This window comes from Rattus norvegicus, chromosome 20, assembly GCF_036323735.1.
Source record: "Rattus norvegicus strain BN/NHsdMcwi chromosome 20, GRCr8, whole genome shotgun sequence".
NCBI classification, from domain to species: domain Eukaryota; kingdom Metazoa; phylum Chordata; class Mammalia; order Rodentia; family Muridae; genus Rattus; species Rattus norvegicus.
In genome coordinates, this window is record NC_086038.1 from 7085001 (window position 1) to 7105695 (window position 20695).

At 45.8% G+C, this 20695-nt stretch overlaps 1 protein-coding gene and 1 long non-coding RNA gene across 3 annotated transcripts; one reads left to right on the forward strand and one right to left on the reverse strand.

The window, feature by feature from the left end:
- Nucleotides 1-987: 987 nt before the first annotated feature.
- On the reverse strand, nt 988-8470 carry LOC134483866 (uncharacterized). The gene is made up of 2 exons (XR_010061021.1): nt 8410-8470; nt 988-2585 (listed from the first exon to the last, which is right to left on the reverse strand). It is a non-coding gene; the product is annotated as an uncharacterized LOC134483866 (long non-coding RNA).
- A 58-nt stretch (nt 8471-8528) lies between these two features.
- Nucleotides 8529-18517, forward strand: Srsf3 (serine and arginine rich splicing factor 3). Of its 2 annotated transcripts, NM_001047907.4 has the most exons (6): nt 8585-8683; nt 11901-12108; nt 13549-13683; nt 15844-15882; nt 16042-16128; nt 16216-18517. In NM_001047907.4, exons 2-6 carry the CDS (start codon nt 11903-11905, stop codon nt 16241-16243), a joined length of 495 nt encoding a protein of 164 aa, NP_001041372.1. In that variant the 5' UTR covers nt 8585-8683; nt 11901-11902; the 3' UTR covers nt 16244-18517. The 2 variants fall into 2 exon arrangements, with proteins under 2 accessions (XP_063135298.1, NP_001041372.1); XM_063279228.1 differs by lacking the exons at nt 15844-15882; nt 16042-16128; nt 16216-18517 and adding an exon at nt 14512-15796 and having other exon boundaries at nt 8529-8683.
- Nucleotides 18518-20695: the final 2178 nt, after the last annotated feature.

Genomic DNA, 20695 nt, shown 5'->3' on the forward strand with positions numbered 1-20695 from the left:
GCTGCGTTGGGATTACAGGCGTGTGCCACCACAGCCAGCTTTCAATTAATCTTCCACCCACCATTAAAACACAGGAATCGGGTTGGGGATTTAGCTCAGTGGTAGAGCGCTTGCCTAGGAAGCGCAAGACCCTGGGTTCGGTCCCCAGCTCCGGAAAAAAAGAAAAAGGAAAAAAAAAAAAAAAAAAACCAAACCAAAACAAAACAAAACAAAAAAAAAACCCCACAGGTATCATGAGCTGGGCGTGGCGGCAGCGCTCACCTTTAATCCCAGCACAATGGAGGTAGAGGCAGCCTGGTCTACACATAGACTTCTGGGACAAAGAGGTCCAGGGTTATAGAGAGACCCTGTCTCAAAAACAGAAACGAAAACTAAAACCAATAACAACAACACCACCACCAACAAACAACAACAAAATCCAACCCAGGCATAATCATTACCCAGCTTTGGTTTAACAATTCGAGTGTAGGCGTGTGCTTGAGTGTGTGGCCTCACGCACCTGGAGGCCAGAGGATACTGGGTGCCCTGCCCTACAGTCCTCCACATTATTCCCTTGAGCCAAGGTCTCTCACTGAACCCAGAGTTCACCATTGCTGCCAGGTTTGCGGACCAGGGGGTTTCTAAACTCCCTGATGTGTTGTCCTCCTACTAGGAGGTCACACAAGCACACATGACCACACTAGGCTTTTAGGTGAGAAGTGGGGAAATGACCTCAAGTCCTTGTGCTTTGGAAGCTTTTGGAAGCCTTTACCCACTGCTCCATCTCCCCAGCCCTGTTACCCGTCCCTAATTTTTTTAAAAAACTCTATTTACTATATATAAGTACACTGTAGCTGTCTTCAGACACACCAGAAGAGGGCATCAGATCTCATTACAGATGGTTGTGAGCCACCACGTGGTTGCTGGGATTTGAACTTGAAAGACCCCACGCAGAGAGACCCTAACTCAAGTCTTGGGAAATCTCGGACCCCAGACACAGAGAGACCATTTTGGATGTAATAAGCAAAGGCGAGGTTTATTACAGAGACCTATTACAGAGATCTCCGGGCCGACACATATCCCACGCAGGAGACAGAGGCTGGGAGAAAGAGTATTTAAAGGCAGAGGCTGTGAGCACCAGGGGATGGGGGGATGTCAAAGGGGAATGCACTGCAAGTTACAGGACTGTTTTATGGCTCTAGGAGATAAGGGGATGCCAAAAGGTTTTATGGCCCCCTGGTTCCTGGAACAGAGCTACTAAATCAGGAGAACAGTTGGGTCTTTAGGTCCTCATTATTTTTAAAAGTTTGTCAAAATTGATGAAGCATTTGTATTTGAAACACCTCCCGCAGGTTTCCTGGAGTGCTCTCTGTAGGACACAATGGCTAGAAAGTATAAGTAGGGGCTTATCAGGGTCTGGAGGACATCTGGTTAAAGTATGACTCTGAGTAAGCTGGGGGGATGTCTTTGGATGGTTTATGGGTCAGTCCTCGACAGCCTGAGCTGGTTTTTGCATTCCTTTTCTTTATCTTTATGGCCTGCTATTCCTGGCGGCAGGGCTTAGCCCTGAGTTTGTGGCTTTTGGGGCTTACTCTTTTAATTTTATATTTTTAAACCTTAAATTCGTATAATTTTCCTTTCAAACTCAGGACCTCTGGGAGAGTAGTCAGTGCTCTAACCGCTGAGCCATCTCTCCAGCCCCACCCACTCCCTAACTAAAGAGATTAGACAACCCGCCCCCACCACAGGAGCTGCAGTTGCAGGCGGTTGTGAGCAGCCAGATGTGGATGCTGGGAACAGAACTCTGCTCCTCTGCAAAAGCAACAAGTACTCTTAACAGCTGAGCCACCTCACGGGCCTCTCATTCTTTTTCTCTTGATTAAGAAAATTACATTTGGGGTTGGGGATTTAGCTCAGTGGTAGAGCGCTTGCCTAGCAAGCACAAGGCCCTGGGTTCGGTCCCCAGCTCCGAAAAAAAGAAAAAGAAAATTACATTTACTGTATGTGGGCGCATGTGTCCCAGGACCCATTGTGGGATTTGGCTGCTTCTCTCTTTCTACCACATGGGTCATAGGGTTAATTCGGGTTCCTAGGCTCGGCAGCGGGTACCTCTACTGACTGAGCATTCTCTAGGGGTCTCACTGTGGCCCAACCTGCCTTGGAACACTTTACATCTTGATGGACAAGTGATGGGCCACTCGTGCACACGCAGTCCCTGCAATCTAGACTTCAAGCCAGTGCATGCCAGACAGGCGCCCCACCCACAAACTCCACCCTGCCCCCACCCCAGGTTTTATGTTTCTGTTTTTATCTCTGCAGGATGACTTAGCCCTCCCCAACAGTACCAGTACCGCGTCCCATGCACAGAGGCTGCTGTTACCCCAGGAGTCAGGCCCACTGAACCTCAGGCTAAAATGCCCTTTAATTACGAGTTTTCAGAACTCTGTTTTAATCCTCACTCACTTGAGCCACCTTCCTCCTTCCTCTTGCAATGTGGGATGAAGAGGGCGAAGAAGAAGTCGCCATGGGTGGTGATAAGGGCTCACTGTCTTCTAACCGCCTGAGAGCTGCTGGCCTGCCAGATGGTCAGCTTCCCAGCTGCGTGGCTGGAATGAGTGCAAAGAGAGTCCTTGTCCTTAGGCAAGGCTGCCGGTGTCCTGTCTGCCAGATGCTGGGACACACACACACACACACACACACACACACACACACACTGACCAATCCCTCCCCCCACCCCCAACCAGGTGCAAGGCTGGAGCAGGGGAGCCGGGTGTTCTTGGTAGAGAGCTGCTGGGTGAGACCCACCCAAACCGGTGCAGATCTTGCAGCCAGCATCTTGGGACCCTCCCAAGCACATGTTGATCAGTGCCCATGGAAGCTGGTTAAATGTTTGTAATAACTGTCCTGGGCGTAGACGCTCACTGGATGGCATTCTAATCAGGGGGTTGGTGTTACCTTTGCTTCAGTGTTGAGAAATAGTTGATGATGGGACAGCTTGGACGAGGGTTTGTTTAACTTGGCTGCAAGTCTCAGAGGGTTCAGTCCCTGGTCACTTGCCTGCATGTTTCTGAGCCTGCTGTGAGGCAGAGCACCCTGGTGATGGGAATGTTTGCCCCAGGGAGCTTCTCTCAGTGGGCAGGAGGCACAGAGAAGGGAGTGCTGGGGCTCTCCCTTTACTTTATAGGGGCAGGGCCCCAGCCCATGGATGGCCAGTGCTACTCAAATCTAGTGGGGCTTCTGGATTTACCGGTATAGACACATATTCTGAGGAGTGCCTCACCCATTTCCAGGGCGATTTTTAAGCTTTCTCATTTGATTTATCTATGTATTTATTCTGTGGTTTGGGATTGAACACAGGACCTCTTCTTACACACTAGATAAACCCTCTATCATTGAATTACCTTTCCCAGCTCTCTGTGGTGATCTGTCTGTCTGTCTGTCTGTCTGTCTGTCTGTCTGTCTATTCATTTATTCATTTGAGACAGAATCTCTCTGTTTAGTTCTGGCTGTCCGGGAACTCCAATATATAGACCAGGTTGGCCTTGAACTCACAAAGATCTGCCTGGCTCTGCCCCCTGAGTACTGGGATTGAAGCCATGTCCCACCACTGCCCAGCTCTGAGGTGATTCTAAATCCAGTCATGTTAATAATGAAGATTATCCAACAAGACAGTATGGTCTCTCAGCTCCAAGACCGGTTAGTCTTAGGGTTTTACTGCTGAGAACAGACACCGTGACCAAGGCACATCTTATAAAGGATGACATTTTATTGAGGGTGGCTTACAGAGGTTCAGTCCCATGGCGGCATCCAGGAGCCACGAGGAAGGAGGAGCTGAGAGTTCTACACCTTCATCTGAAGGCTGCTAGCAGAAGACTGGCTTCCAGGATGAGTGTCTTAAAGCCCACGACCACAGTGACACACCTACTCCCACAGGGCCACACCAAATAGTGCCACTCCCGGGGCAAGACTATGCAAGCCACCAAAACCAGCCTGAGCTACATAGGGAAGGCCTATCTTAAGAAAGAAAAGAAGAGGGGTTGGGGATTTAGCTCAGTGGTAGAGCACTTGCCTAGCAACCGCAAGGCCCTGGGTTCGGTCCCCAGCTCCGAAAAAAAAAAAAAAAAAAAGAAAGAAAGAAAGGAAGAGGGCTGGAGCGATGGCTCAGTGGTTAAGAGCACCGACTGCTCTCCCAGAGGTCCTGAGTTCAATTCCCAGCAATCACATGGTGGCTCACAACCATCTGTAATGGGATCCGATGTCCTCTTCTGGTGTGTCTGAAGACAGCTATAGTGTATTCACATACATCAAATAAATAAAATCTTAAAAAAAGGAAGAAAGGGGGTTGGGGATTTAGCTCAGTGGTAGAGCGCTTGCCTATCGAGCGCAAGGCCCTGGGTTCGTTCGGTCCCCAGCTCCGAAAAAAAGAAAAAAAAAAAAAAAGGAAGAAAGAAAGTTGACTACTGGCTCTTTTCCAAAATCTTAGCCTCAACAGTTAAAGGTCATCCTCAGCTACATATTCAAAGTGGGGGCCATATATATATATTCAGCAACACAGATCAGTTAGGAGGAGGCCCAGGGTGGAACCTGGAGAATTTCCTACACTAGCAGGCAATGGGGAAAGATAGCCGGGGCTACCCAGAGAAACCTCAAGGGGGTGGGTTGGTGTGCAAGCTTTAGAACCTTGGGAACCGAATCAAGACAAACATTTTACAAAGCACAGAGTTAGACACGGAGAGCCTTGTCATTGCCTGGCTCCAGCTGCTTGTTCCTGAGGTCAGACCTGCTTTGCCTGTGACTGGCCAAGCATGAAACTGGACTAATAAAACAAAGAGTCCCCACTCTACTAAGTCTGACCTCCCCAGCTCAAAGAACTGCTGGGCTTTAGACCCGGGACAAGGGACTGAGGTGCATATTTTACATAGTAAAGCGGACCTGGATCCTGCATCCCAGCATCCCTCAGTCCCTACCTGGCATATCCTATCCCCCAAGTCTGAACTTTCCAGCCCAGGGGCTGGGCTGCCCTTGCCTTAGAGGCTCTTTGCTGTATAACCCAGGCATTTTTGTCTCCTCTTCCTCTTCCTCTCCTCTTCTTCCTCCTCCTCCTCCACCGCCCCCTCTTCTCCTTTCCCCTTCCCCCCACCCTCTCTGCACACTCAACTTTTCTTCCCTCTCCCTTCTATCTCCTTCCCTGTGGCAACTTCTCTGGCTTCCTTCCTAGGGGCTGGTGAACTTGTCTGCCTGAGACAGCTTCCGAAAAACCTGTGTGTGTGTGTGTGTGTGTGTGTGTGTGTGTGTGTATGTATAGATAGAGATATACAAATATATATATATATATATATATATATATATATATGTATGTATATATATTTTTAGTCTGGCTTGAATTGACTCATTTCTCCAGCACGTTTTTCTAGCCTGAATCCTTTTCTAGGTTCCTCTGAGAACCAAATAAGGTAACCCACAGCTGACCCTGGCCACCCACAGGGAGGGAGGACCAAGCTGAAATCAACAGAGGAAAAACTCTTAGGACACTCCAGAATTGAGCAGCCTCAGGGGGCAAAGCAGTAGAGTTATCCTGTGCTCCTTTGGGTTCCCTATATGAATTGGAGCCTGGCAGGGTAGGGGTGGGGTGGGGTGGGCAGTATCTGGGGCTGGGGAAAGGCTGAACAATAATGCTTGAGTTTTGAGTACTATCAAGAGTGACAGTTACATTTTACAGGTCAAGTAAATCTCGGGGTTGGGGGATGGTTAAAAATTACTTGTAGTGGGCTGGAGAGATGACTCAGTGGTTAGAGCACTGGCTGCTCTTCCAGAGGTCCTGAGTTCAATTCCCAGCAACCACATGGTGGCTCACAACCATCTGTAATGAGATCCGATGCCCTCGTCTGGTGTGTCAAGGACAGCAGCCTACTCATATACATGAAATAAATAAATAAATAAAATTACTTGTATGGGGATAGGGTGGGGCGTGGGGTGCGTCTGAGGAAAGATGGTGGTGGGGTGGAGCCTGGACTGTAGAATTAATCAAAAGAATTCAGAAAAGTCCCAGGCTGGAGACACCCGATCAGGAGAAAGCAGATAATTAACGGACAATGATTGGAAGCCTCAGAACAATTTCAAACGAAAAGGTGAAGTCATCTTTTAGGTATTTCCGGCCTTTACTTCTGCAGTAGGAACCTATGTTATTTCCCATTGTTTAAGACAAAACATGGCAGCTGAGCTTTCACACGCCTTTGATCCCAGCACTTAGGATGCAGATCCAGGCTGGTGGATCTGAGTTTGAGGGCAGCCTGGTCTATAGAGTGAGTTCCAGGACAGCCAGGGCTACACAGAGAAACCCTGTTGGGAAAAACCCCAAAATGGGGGGGGGGGGCAATAAAGGCTCAGTGTAGGAAGCTGTGTTTACTGTGTGTGGAGTCTTGGGTTCAACTCAAACCCCAAGCAAAGCAGGCCCACAGAGAAGCAGACAGACTGGTAGTAGGTTAGACCAAGCAAAGCCAGGAATGGTAGCACACTCTTGTCATCAGGAATGAAAGCTTAAAGGTCAGTCTTAGCTTTATAGCAGGTTTGAAGCCATCCTAGGCTACACGAACACGACTCAAAGAAAACCACACACTCACACACCCCAAAACAAAACAGTCAAACTAACTCTTCTTTGTGTTGCTTTGTCTTGAAGTGTTAAGGGCCCAGCACTTGAGAAGTACTTTTAAGCTGGGTGGGTGGCTGAGTATATTTTTAATCCAGACAGATGGTCTGAGTTCCGGGGCCAGCCTGGTCTATGTAGTGAGTTCCAGGACAGCCAGGGCTACATAGTGAGACCAACTCAAAACAAAAACAAACCAAGTGGAAGATATGACATTCACCAAGAATCAACAAAACGTTAAAAAAAATTTCAAAGGGGTTGGGGATTTAGCTCAGTGGTAGAGCGCTTGCCTAGCAAGTGCAAGGCCCTGGGTTCAGTCCCCAGCTCCGAAAAAAAAAAAAAAAAAAGAAAAAAATTTCAAAACAAAAACTAATCCACAGCCAAACTATATTTATTCATGATGTGTCTGTCACATATGTACAGGTGCCCACAGAGGCCAGAAAGGACACTGGATCTCAAGAGCATTGGATCCCCAGACCCTAGGGTTACAGATAATTGTGAGACACCTGATGTGGGTTCTGGGAACAAAACTCAGGTCCTGCTTTCTGCCTCTTGAGTGCTGGGATTACTTGTTTGGTTTATAAACAACAACAACAACAAATATGTTGGAACAGAGACTATGACGAATCATTTAGATACATCAGATTTTTTTTTTTTTTTTTTTTTTGGTTGCTTTTAGACAGGATCTCATGAAGTTCATTCTGGCCTAGAACTCACTGAAATGTATGAAAATAATCTTCACCTCCCATTCCTTAGGGCCAAGAGCTGAGATTATGGGGCAGGGAGGAGAAAAAAACAGGCAAAAGGGCGTCAGATCAGTCTAACTACTATACTGGGTATGGCTAACCCACAAAGAAAAAAAAATCTAGAAGGAAATGACGTTTTGCTAGAGTCTCTCTCCTGAAGGCCATAAGACAAACAGGTTTAACAACACCTACACCTCCCACCCCTCACCCCCCCTTCCCTTTCCCATAGGAGAACTAAGGCATCAGAGTTCTGAGTCTGAAAAACTGGTTAATATTTTGACTTTTCTTGGAAGCAGGAATAAGTAAATCTCCGTAATAATTCAGACTAGTCTGAGCAGAGGTAGGCCGAGGATAACTGGGAGCTGGGGCAAACTTTGCGGCTGGTCAAAAGAGGGTACTCAGCTATTCTGGGGTCTGTGTGTAGAGGCCCAGAGAGACCCAGAGGCCTGGCAGTCGGAGCAAAGCCTCTGCAAAGGCTGCAGGTGCCCCTCCTAGCATCTGCATGGCGGAACTACGTGCGCAGAGCTTAAAGGCAACCTCTCCAGAACCTTCCTCTCCTCCGGTGAAAGTGGTCCCGGTGACCGTTTGTCTTTTTTTTTTCATACGGCCTCACGAAGTCGCATTTGCCGCGCGCGCGGTTTTGGCGAGAGGCGGGAAAACAAGAGTTGGGCTAACTTTGCAGGCTCTACACTGCATCCGAGCCGAGCCGGGCACCGTGGGGTACCAGTCGGGTCGCCCACCGCTCGGTGACCTTGGGAACGACTCTTAGGCTCGTTGGTCTGCGATGCTCTGGCCATGGATGGCGGACAACTAAGAAGGAAGAGTGCACGTTTCACTCTGATCCGAGCCTAGGGCCGCAGTCGCAAACGCTAGAGAGTAATGGCGGCAAGGCCCGCGCAGCTTTATACAGCTGCAGCCTAAGCGGAAGTGGAGGAGAGGGGGGTCTGCGTGGCTCTAGGGAATGGCCCAGCCGAGCGCGGCAACGCCGGGACCGGCGGGCACGCGGCGACGAGCTCGCGCCACCGCGCGTACCCTACCCACCTGACGGAACGGCCGGCGCGCGCTCCCAGTAACCGCGGTTTCTCGCAGCGTTTGTAGCCCTTACGTCACGGTCTGCGCCGCCTCTGATTGGGCGAGCTGGTCAGGTCACGTGACAGAACAGGGCGCTATAAATAGGGCGAGGGGACGGCGGTGGTCCGCCATTTCGTGGACGCCGCGGGAGAGAGAGCATCTTTGGAAGCAGTGCCAGAGGGAACCGGGTGGGCCTGTCGGAGCGTTAGGATTTGAGCTTGGGCCTTTTGAATCTAGGATCTCGGTAAGAGGCCGGCGAACGGAGGGACGGAGGTGGAGTTTCGCAGAGTCGAGGTGGGGCCGGGCGCAATGGCGGCGCCAGGTTGAGACAAAGGGGCGCCGCCGCCATTTTGTGACGTTCGGTCCCGGGCGGCGGCTGGGGCACCGGTCAATGCCAAAGATGCTTCCAGGCTTATAAATCCGGCACTTATCATTTGTCCACTGGAGGAAGCTTCGGCGAGGGTTTGCTCCGGCCTCGAGTGCGAAGAGGGGGGGGGGGAATCTTAAACTGAATTTTCCATGTCGCGGCCTTTAGTTTGATGGCGCCTTTTTTTCCTTGCTCCTGGTTTTCTTGTGATAGTGTCTTAAGAATCTTGTTTTTATGCACAGATCTTTCCTTTAAAACTCTGCTGTACTCGGGCTTTGTGTCTTAATGTAAATTCTGGTTCAAGTTGAGTTTTTCTTCGACGTGTTTGCTTTTAACAGGTGTGAAAAACGGGGATGGATGGGTTGAGTTTCATTTGTGCTTTTTTTTTAATTTTCGCGGAATGCGAAACGGTCCTCTTGGGCATAGGGTGGGGTCACGGCAAAATAGGATGCGTAAACTAAATTTTTTGGTTTGATAATCGGTTTTAGAACAGTACGATGTATAGTTGGAAAGAGTTAAAATGGCTTATTAGGTAGGTTTTTCACTTCGGAAGTGTGAAGTTGAAGACTTCTCAAGGGTTGTCTGTATGCTCTAGCATAAGCGTCCTTTTAGTAAAAATTGTTTTACGCACGATTTTAGGGTGTGTGGTTCCAAGCATTGAATTCGTAGTAGCCCTCAAGATAGACTTTTATGCACTTATTTTTTATTAAAAGATGGCTCACTTTACCAGTCTGACTTCAAAACTGTCATTCTTCCGGCCTAGTTAGAGCCACAGGCATGCGTACCTTCCTAGCTTTGGTAGTTCTTTTTTTTTTTTTCCTTTTTTCTTTTTTTCGGAGCTGGGGACCGAACCCAGGGCCTTGCGCTTGCTAGGCAAGTGCTCTACCGCTGAGCTAAATCCCCAACCCCGCTTTGGTAGTTCTTAATACATACAGGATGTTGTAGAAACTTTGTGTGGTTCAAAGATATTTATTTTTGTTTGTTTCTGAGACAGTTCTCGCTGTGGCCCAGGCTGAGGTTTTTTTGGCGGGGGGACCAGGCTGGGATTAAAGATGTTGGCCGCCATCACCACCCTGTACTTAATTTTTGAGACAGGGTCTCATGCAGTCCCAGGCTATGCTTTAGCTCCTGGGGTTGGGGGTTGTTGGTTTTTTTTTTCTCTTTAGCCCTGGCCTAAGAACTCCCTGTTAACTAGACTGGTCTGGAACCTGCCACTCCTTGGGATTACCACAACAGATTTTCTTCAGTATTAAAGATAGGGATGCATGTGGTCCTACTACTACACTTGTCTTTTAAAAGCTAAAGGTCTTCATTGAAGCCTTTGAATTATCTGGGTTTTCCATTTTGGGCATTTCATAATTGTAATGGCCTTTTGTGGTTTTAGAATAGTGGAGATTTTGATACTTAGTAGCAATGGGCAGTGTGTTCCCGAATACTGTGGCACAATCTGCATCTCCGTCTCCTGGTGGTCATCAGATTGGCACCGCCCTCGGTGTTGGGAGTAGTGCTGCAGAGACGTGTAGGCTTGGCATTTGTGTCGCCGTGCTCGGAATTAAGCTAGGCAAGCAAACTCCCCACCACTGAGCCACATGGACACTTTTGAACATATGTTTGAAAAACACATGGAACCAGGTGTGTGAGGCACAATTGTAGTCCTGGTCTGTCTTACAGTAAGACACTTTCCTAAAACAACACAACACACAGTTTGGCTGCTTGGAGATTTTTGACTTTCTTAAAGGAAGCTTTTGTGGCAGTGTATCTTGGAATCATTTGTGACAGGGCTGAACTCTGTAGCCCTGCCTGGCCTCAAACTTGTGATCTTAATTTTTTTTTTTTTTGGTTCTTTTTTTCGGAGCTGGGGACGGAACTCAGGGCCTTGCGCTTCCTAGGTAAGCGCTCTACCATTGAGCTAAATCCCCAGCCCCTGTGATCTTAATTTTTAAGACTAGAATTACGGGTCCTGCGCAATGAAGGAAGCCTTTTAAAAACAGTTTATTTTGTGTCTGTGGGCTGGTATATGCAACACAGTGAAGGTCAGAAGATAATTTGTAGTTTTTTCCACGAAGTGTGTCTTATAGCTCAACTCAGGTAGCATGGTTTCCTGTGCCTTTATGCACGCTCCTACACCTCTCCTAAGGAAGCTTGAAGTGTGTAGTCTTGCATCTTAACTGAGGCTAGTTTTTGGAACTTGGAGGCATTTTTTTTATATATTGCTTGTTTGGTCCAAATATGATAGTTCATTCAAACTTAATGACTGGGTGAATGAAGGAAGGTATGTTCATCTTTATACTTCCTGCTGTAATATCTTGGGGCCAACTATTGAGTGACAATGTGGAGCAACAATGTAAAATGGCCAAAATGGTTGCCTCGCCTCAGAGGGGAGGAGTAGCAGTCCTGTGTGGGGTTGGAGGGAGTTAATCATTGATGTTTTAAGATGTTTTGATGGTCTAGCAGAAGCTGCCTCCACCTGTGAACTGTGAGTGCTAAACTTACAGATGTAGGCCACCACTCCGCATTCTATTTGGTTGTTAATTTTAATTTGGAGCTAAACATCAAGCCTCATCTATATATTACATACAGGGTTGATGGACCTGGGATACTTGAGAGATCCTATCTTTAAAAGAAAAAGTGATACTTGATCCTTCTGCTTTTTTCTTAGTTCCAGGGCAGTTTAAGTCACTGTAGCCCTCAGCTCTTGCTGGCCTAGAAAATGAGTCACAAGCTCAGAGTTGGTCACACACTGCATGAGTGCTGATATTAAAGGCATGTTGCCACACCGGCCCTGGCCTGCAACTTATATGTAAGCCAACCTCAAATTCGGCTTCTTATATGCCTGTTGTTGGCTTTTAAAAACTTTCCTGGGAGTTGACTGAGTGAAAAGAACAGGGTGAGAGGCAGAGTACATGCTTTAACAGTAGTCCTAGTTTTTGTGTTTTTAACTTTCAAACTTTCCTGGGATTTTTTTGGGGGGGGGGAGCTGGGGACCGAACCCAGGGCCTTTCACTTGCTAACCACTGAGCTAAATCCCCAACCCCTGGGATTCATTTTTAACTGTAGGTTGCTTGAGTAAATAAACTTTTTTTTTCCATTACAGAAATGCATCGTGATTCCTGTCCCTTGGACTGTAAGGTTTATGTAGGTAATCTTGGAAACAATGGGAACAAGACTGAATTAGAACGGGCTTTTGGCTATTATGGACCACTCCGAAGTGTGTGGGTTGCTCGAAACCCTCCTGGCTTTGCTTTCGTCGAATTTGAGGATCCCCGAGATGCTGCTGATGCTGTCCGAGAGCTAGATGGAAGGTAATGTTAATAGCAGGTAGCTTACCTGGTTTAAATTTTCTAGGACATGTGGCTTTTTGCTGTTTTAGATCTACAGTGATAATTGCTTTTGGGCTTTTAGTCAGATGTCACAGCTTGTGCCTGAAGTCCCAGGACATGGAGACAGACATGTTCGGGGTGCCTTGCTTACATAGCAAGCTAAAGGCAAGAATAATGGTGACCTGTTGCCTTAAGTGGAAAGAGACTGACAGTAGCTCTGGAGCTGCAGGCTGGGCAGTTGTCCCTATAAGTCACAGTAACGAAATGTGGTAGGATCTGTCAGCAGTGGCCCACACGTGCCATTAACTCATTGTTGTGGCTCTGGACAAATGAAGAGAGAGGATAGTCCACTATACCCAGCTGTTATTAGGTGGAATTTCTTGTATTGGAAGGGGGATAATATAAGGAAGCCAAAATACCTTAAAATCCCTAGGGAATTATATAGAAAAGTAAAAAATTCAAGGGGGGTTGGGGATTTAGCTCAGCGGTAGAGCGCTTGCCTAGGAAGCACAAGGCCCTGGGTTCGGTCCCCAGCTCCGAAAAAAAGAACCCCCCCAAAAAAAATTCAAATTAACATTGAGTTCAATAATCAGGAGTGGTTCAGTGACTGGAAAGATACCTCAGTAGTTAGGTTTCCTCAGCACAGATGTGGTGCATGGATTTAGGTATGAGTACACTGTGACTGTCTTCAGACACACTGGAAGAGGCCCTCAACTCCCATTATAGACGGTTGTGAGCCACCATGTAGTTGCTGGGCATTAAACTCAGGACCTCTGGAAGACCAGTCAGCACTCTTAACCTCTGAGCCATCTCTGGCTCCATAAAAATTGTTTAAAAACTGTTTTGTGTGTGTTTTTTTTTCGAGGGGGGTAGCAGAGGGCGACAGGGTGTTGTGTCTTAGTTTAACTTTTAAAGACAGGAGTGGAGGCACACACCTTTAATTCCAGCCCTTGGGGGTCAGAGGCAGGTGGATCTTTGAGTTCAAAGCTAGCCTGGTCTGTAGAATGAGTTGCAAGACAGCCACATAGAACCCATTTGGGAAAACAAAAATGTGTTTATGTGTGTTTTGTCTGTATGTATGTCTGTACTGTATGTATTCCTTCTAGTCACAAGCCAGAGGGTGTTTGATTTCTTGGAACTAGAATTATGGGTGGTTATGAGTCGCTGTTTAGGTACCGAGGGTCAAACCTGGGTTGTGTGTCACTGTATCTAGCCAGACTGTTTCATGTGTAATAAATTTTCTTGTTTATTGCTTTTAAAAATCCCACCTAAGAAGTTTGGGTCTTTTAACCTCTAAAGGAGTTTAGCAAATTTAACAACTTAGCAAACAAACTTCAGCAAGTCTTGAGATTGTCAAGATTGATCGGTATACATAGGCTTACTACCAGCGCCAGTTTTGTGATTAGTGTCTCTTCTCTTTAGAACACTATGTGGCTGCCGTGTAAGAGTGGAACTGTCGAATGGTGAAAAGAGAAGTCGGAATCGTGGCCCACCTCCCTCTTGGGGTCGTCGTCCTCGAGATGATTACCGCAGGAGGAGTCCTCCACCTCGGCGCAGGTACTTGAGAGAACACCTTTTAGAGAAAGATATTGGTGTAATGGAGTAGTTAGTAGGAGCAGGTATTTCTTCCTAAGGTTGTTGGTGGGTTTTAACTTACCGTGGACATCGGAGGTTTCTGCAAAACATTTGCTGGGTGTAGTTTGGGGTATGTGAGTTGTGCTGAGTGCTGGCTTTGTCTGTAGGTGTATTATCCATGTTGGTAGTTAGTAACTTCTATCTTGGATCTGTCTTCTAGTTCATCTTCTAGTTGCATCTTTCTGAGTCTTCCCTTTTACTTCAATTTAGGCCTTTTCCATTTCTTGGCTCCATAATGATCAACATGACATTCAACTAGCTCTTCACAAATGTGTTTTCTACTAGCACAATTGTAGTAGTTGTCAAAACAGGCAGCTGTTTTAATGTTACAACTGGTAAAGTAGAAATCTTTCTGAAACAAACTTAAATCACTGACCAATAAAGGGGGCTTAAAAGTAATCCCAGTCATCCGTTCTTGAAACCCAAATAGGAGAGAATTCAGTTTTTTTATGATTGAAATGGCATCATTCTTGGACCAGGCAGTATTGCCTGGATACAAACTCCTCATCTCCTCAAATCAAGCCTCTAAAATAGTTTCTGTAGGACTGAATTTACCTCTTACAGGTGAGTGAAGTCCTAGGAGATAGGAGTTCAAAATCTTGCCCCTTTTGCTATTTTGAAAAACAACACACTGTTGCCCATCATAATGAAGAGTATTTGTTAGCTAAGAGATGGTTGTACTGATGGCTTGTTTTTCATTTTTTTTGTGCTTTTTGGTCCATCTATTAATAAAAATGAACCCCGTTACAGAGTCACCATCATGTCTCTTCTCACCACCCTCTGAATCTGCATTAGCCAGTCAACTAGCCCTTTCAGCGTCATGTGACCAGCGCGCCCCATTCAGCTTGGCTGGTGTCGTTTCACATGACCCAGGCTGGCCAGTCGTCAGGTTGCACCGCCCTTTGGTTCCCGAGCATGCTGTTTTCTCTCAGCCTTCTCTCCAACCTTAACCAAATCGGCAGCAGCCACCTCGACCGCCCACACATTCCTGGCCAATCAGCTCAGCTGTTTATTTACCAAATGTCTTCACAACAACTACAGCAGCAGCCTTCGGCTAACAAAAAAGCAGGAAAAATCCACAACACCCCCTTCGCCAACCAACTAAATCCAACGCAACATCTGGCAAAACCTTTTCAGCAAATTCTTCCTGGCCGTCAGTCCGGCAGCCTCACCTCACCATTTCTAGCTTGTTGAAACCCAAAACTAGTAAGTTTTTCCTGCTTATACAGTTTACTGCTGGTTAAAAATAAGGAGTAAGCGGCTTAAAGTAATTCTTTTTCTGGATCAAAGGCTGGCTGTGCATAATTGAATGGTAACGTACAATATATTGCTTGAAACAACTTTTAAGGGTGATAGGGAACTCATAATGTGACTAGACCTTCAAGTGAGCTTATGTGCATGTGTGAGATGCCAAACTAAAATTTAATATCTCTAACAGATTTCAGCTTTTCTTCCTAGCAAAATTTTGTTGAATCCTATCACCTTTAAATGGTTTTACTAACAGTTTTCAAAGTTTAAAAAAAAATGGGGGTGAAGTGTGGGCCAAGCTACGGTAATTTTGATAAGCCTAAACACACTCTTAAATGTGACATCACAAATGCAGTTCTAATGTAGCACTAAATGGCATCGATGTTTACCACACCCACCGCGTTTTCACAAAATTACACTATTCACCTGGTACTTAAGTCTTGTTAGAGACTTAAAGGTTTTGCATGGGTTCCAAATACTGGTTTATGGTACAGTTTTTGGAACTACTTGTGGGACTACATTTTGGTGTGGTGTTGTGGGGTAGTGGAGTTAGTTTGACATGAAGTTTTGCATTGGACAGATCTGCTGTGAAGCATTCTTTGTTAAAATGAATCCATGGTTGGAATACCTGCTTTTCACTTGAGCTTTTTGTTCCTTAATCCTTCTGTGCCCTTTTTTTTTTTTTTTTTCTTTTCTTTTTTTATTTTTGGACGATGAGTGCCAGTTCTCCGGCACATTCACTGGGCCCAACAGTGAAATTGAAAAGTTGGGAAATGCCTCAACGCCACATACAATAATTGACAATTAGTCTAATTTTACTATTTCTGCTTTTAGATCCCCAAGAAGGAGAAGCTTTTCGCGAAGCCGGAGCAGGTAAATGTTTTGGTGCCCTGTTCTTAGAAATGGAAGCTTAACTCTCTGGCTAGTAATTACAGTGACAAGGGTACCATACAGTCAGCACTAAGTTAGACTGAGCTAGACTTTCTTCGAGGTGAATTTCTGATAAACTAATGTATCTTCTGTTTGCTTTAGGTCTCTTTCTAGAGATAGGAGAAGAGAAAGGTCTCTGTCTCGTGAGAGAAATCACAAGCCGTCTCGATCCTTCTCTAGGTCTCGTAGGTAAGATCAATGATTGAAGTATTGAAGATATGTATATGTAATCTGTGTACTAAGATAATGTTTAATTTTTTTCTTTTGTTTTTTTAGCCGATCTAGGTCAAATGAAAGGAAATAGAAGACCAGTTGGCAAAAGTGGTGTACAGGAAATAACTTCATTTGACAGGAGTATGTACAGGAAATTAAAGTTTTGTTTGAGACTTCATAAGCTTGGTGCATTTTTAAGATGTTTTAGCTGTTCAAATTTGTTTTGTCTCTTGGAACAGTGACACACAAAACGATGTAATTCTCTATGGTTTCAAATGGATCATATGAGGCATGTGATATTAAGAATTGTTACTTTACAATGTTCCCTTAAGCGAGATTGAATTTTCTTTGAATTTTAGTTTTTCATAGACTGAAATAAACCTAGATCCTGCCCAGTTTGAAGTGATGTACTGATGACGTCAAGCACCTAGCGGAAATGGACTAAAGCTGTAGTTCCCCTAGTGGCTGAGACACAGTGTGGCACTGTGGGTGAAATGGTGAGCAGCCTTTAAAGGCTGCTGTGAACACAACCAACAGATAAAGGGTAGGAACCACACTCTGAAGGTTTTCACAGTGGTTCCTTCCTGGTTGCTGTATGGGGATGCAGAGCTGTCTAACATCTTTATTTGGAAATGTAAAACTAAGATACCAGTGTCCTATCAGTTTAAGGGTACATTGTAGAGCTGAACTCAGTTACTGTGCAAGATTTTTTTTCATGCTGTCATTTGTAATATGTTTGTGAGAATCCTTGGGATTAAAGTTTTGGTTACAAATTGTTGTTTAACTTGAAAGCCTGTTTTTCCTTGCACACTCAAAATCTGTGAGCTTGGTATCAAGTCCAGGTATAACATTCCTATTGGAAACCATACTTATATTTTCTTGTAAAGTGCTTTTGAATTAATAAAATACTAGCATAATTGTGTAGTAAGCAGTCAGCTGAGTGAACCCCCATTGCTCTTATCCCTGGAAAGCAGTTGGTTACCCAGTTCGTTCTTTGTAAGAAACAACTGAGAGGCACTGCGTTAGCGAAGGAATTTTCCCCCCTTTGCTTGTCACCTATGAGAGCCATGTTTTGGGTGTGGAAGTCAGTTCAGGATCATGGCAGTTAGTGACTAACATTTTATAAAGCACCAATCTATGACACACTGTAAATCCTTTAAGTTGCCCTTAAAAAGTGGCTTTGATCTTCAGCATGAAGTCATTGACATTCAACAAAATTTTATAATTCGTTCCATTTTATAACTTGAGGTGTTGCATGGGATTCCAGATTGATCCATCATGATGTAAAATCCACACTGGTTAATTGTGATGATGCACAGTTGAATATGGAGGCATGTAAACCTTTTCTCTTAGAAATCTGGAGGAGCTGTGGTTCCAGGGGGTTTTTTGTGTGCAATTAGATTAAATCATAATGCAACAGTCTCGTGGCTTAAGTTTCCTTAAATGTGTTCTTTTGAGATAGTTTTTGGGATTCCACTGTACTGACTTTGTCTTTGTAAGATGCCATTGCACAAGGTTCAATCTGTAAGCTTATAAATCCCCCAAAATTTGTTATCTTTTTACAATAAATTTCAGTAAGAAAGGAGAGAATTGTGTTCAGAAGGTTCCAACATGAGCCTTTGAAAGAGGTAGCCATATTCAAAGAAGATACTTTAGATTCCCTGTTAATTGTTAGGAGTGCGCTTTATCCTTCAGGGTAGGGTTGGAGTCAAGCCTGTTCCTTGTAATTGTAGGTCACATTAGCTACTCTTTTTTTTTTTTTTTTCCGGAGCTGGGGACCAACCCAGGGCCCCACATTAGCTACTCTTGATCGTTTTCTGAGTGTCATACTAAGTTAGGGTGACTGCAGGTGTTTCCTGGAGGTCATTATTAGTGACTGAGAAAGGCACCTGAGATTGGGATTCTCTTTTCATTGTGGGTCACCTCAGAGGTACATACTTTACAGCACGGTGTAGGTGCCCGCCCTTTACCATCCAGGTTCCTTAAGTGTCATGGTGGCATCTCCACCCTGTATTGGACCATAGGCACTGACCGAGGCATGAAGCTGAACAGGAGATCTTAGTAATTGTTTTTGACTCTCAGCCTCACTCTGGCATGTTGCTGCTTAATTAGAAATGAATGGTGTTGCTTATAGAAGTCTAAGGTGCTGCATGTATAGGTGAGAAACGGCCATAGTCTCCCCAGTCACTGCGTTAGTGCCTTGTCTTAAATGGGCTTTGCCTTTCTTAGTCCAGATGGGACTTTGATACCAGACAAGTCATCTCTTCCAGTGTATATTTTTTGTACTGCCAGACTGTTGCCTTCTGGTTTTCTTTTGGGGGAGGGACAAAAAAGATTTTTATTAAAGACACTGACTTTAAGCTGGGTTGGAGTATATTATGTGTATTGTGTCTCCATCCATGTACAGCACTTTATAAATGAGCTATGCTTGCCACAGGGCTCAATAGCACTGGTGAGGGAGGAGGAGAGAGGGCAGAGTAGAGTTGCGAGTACTGCCTGTTCTCTGTACAACTGCTGCTTGTTAAGGTTTAAGTTCATCTCTAGAGGATCTGACACCTTCACCTGTACCAGGACTGACAAAGGAATTAGCACAACTTATGAAAGGAATAAAAGGACTGAGTAGAAAGAACAAGAACTACCTGTGTTAAGTTAATCTTAAAAGTTTAATTTTATGTGAGCACAGTGTCACTGTCCTCAGACACCAGAAGAAGGCATCAGATCCCATTACAGATGGTTGTGAGCCACCATGTGGTTGCTGGGATTTGAACTCAGGACCTCTGGAAGAGCAGGCAGTGCTTTTAACCTCTGAGCCATCTCTCCAGCCCCTCCAACTCACAACTTAAGTTCTTTACATGATGAAGGACTGGCCTGTAAGCCAGTGGTGTTAGCATGCTGCCCCTGCCACTCCTGCCCCCCTCTTCAATGGCAGCATCTTTGGTTAGGGCTTGTGTGCTGCTTTCAAATGAGCTACCAGGACCAGGTTACTTGGTTGTTTTTTTTTTTTCCCCAGAGCTGGGGACTGAACCTAGGGCCTTGCCCTTGCTAGGGTTAGGGTTAGTGTTCTACCACTGAGCTAAATCCCCAACCCCTACTTGTTGGTTCTTGAAAAGGTTGGAGACAAAGGGGCATGCTGTAACTGCCATTGAGCCATAATGCCCATCCCATCCTCCTGGACCTGGCTCACAGGCTGCCCTGCTGTTTTCCTAGAGTCTGGCTCCCAAGGATTCTAGCGCAGACCAGAAGAGCTTTCAGCATTCAGTAGTTCCCATTGCTGCTGGTGGTGGTGGTGATCCTGGAAAGGAAACTAAATGTTTTCCTAGTGAGCCCCCTATGTCATGCTTTTCCACAGGATGGCTCTGACATGAGTATGTTAGCACCAAGTACTTAGGAAGCAATGGAAGTGAGTGGTTTCTACTGTTAAGATTTATTATACCTCCCCACCCAGTTTATTACAGTTTTTTAAAAGTCATCTCAGGCTGGCCTCAAAACAGCTACATAGCCAAAGAACCCGCCTTCACCTCCTCCCCTAATTTAGCTTACTCAGTGCTGGGGAATTGAACCCGAGGTGTATGCTGGGTGGGCAGGTACTCGACTGACTCCAGCCTCAGCCCTTGGGCCCTCTTTTTTTTTTTTTTTTTTTTTTTTTTTTCTTTTTATGTATACATCATACAGCTTTCTACCTGCATGTATGCCTGCAGGCCAGAAGAGGGCGCCAGACCTGATTATAGATGGTTGTGAGCCACCATGTGGTTGCTGGGAATTGAACTCAGGACCTCTGGAAGAGCAGGCAGTGCTCCTAACCTCTGAGCCATCTCTCTAGCCCTGGACCCTCTTTTTTTTTTTAGATGTAATAAGCAAAGGCGAGGTCTATTACGGAGATCTCCGAGCCGACACGTATCCCGCGCAGGAGTCAGAGGTGTCGACCCCTCTTTTTTAAATAACAAAACAAATCACAACTATTAATTACTTTGGAGGAGCTTTCATGATGGGATTGAACTCCAGGGGCTTTGTGAGGATAGGGGTCCACTACACCAGTGAAAGGCCCTTACATGCTCACTTGGAGCTCCTGCGCCAGCCCCCAGTGTCTTCTGCACTGAGTGTGGCTGTGTACGCAGCTCAGCAACAGCGGCTCCCACCATGTTTCAGGCCTACTTCGGTTCTCAGCACTGGGGGGTAAAAATCTGAGTCTGAGTTCTTAACTCACTAAATGTGAGAGGGCTCAGGTGCTCAGCTCATTCCCGTTGGCCTACAGGGCAAGAGCTAGTGGAGATGCACACAGAATGAATGCTAACTGGCAAGAGAAGGGGACTGGAGCTCGGGGGAAGGACATGGCTGGGCAAGCAGATGCTGCCCTGATAAGATGCCAGCACAGCACATCAGTTCCCAAGAGCTACTAGCATCAGATTGACTGCCGGGACCCGGGAAGGTTCCATGCCTCAGTGACTTACCTGCCCAGTGCCCCGATACTGATTTTATAGTGAGCTTTGTACTTCACACTTGCTGGATTCCGTCCCAAACTCACCAGCAATTCCTAGTATTCCAG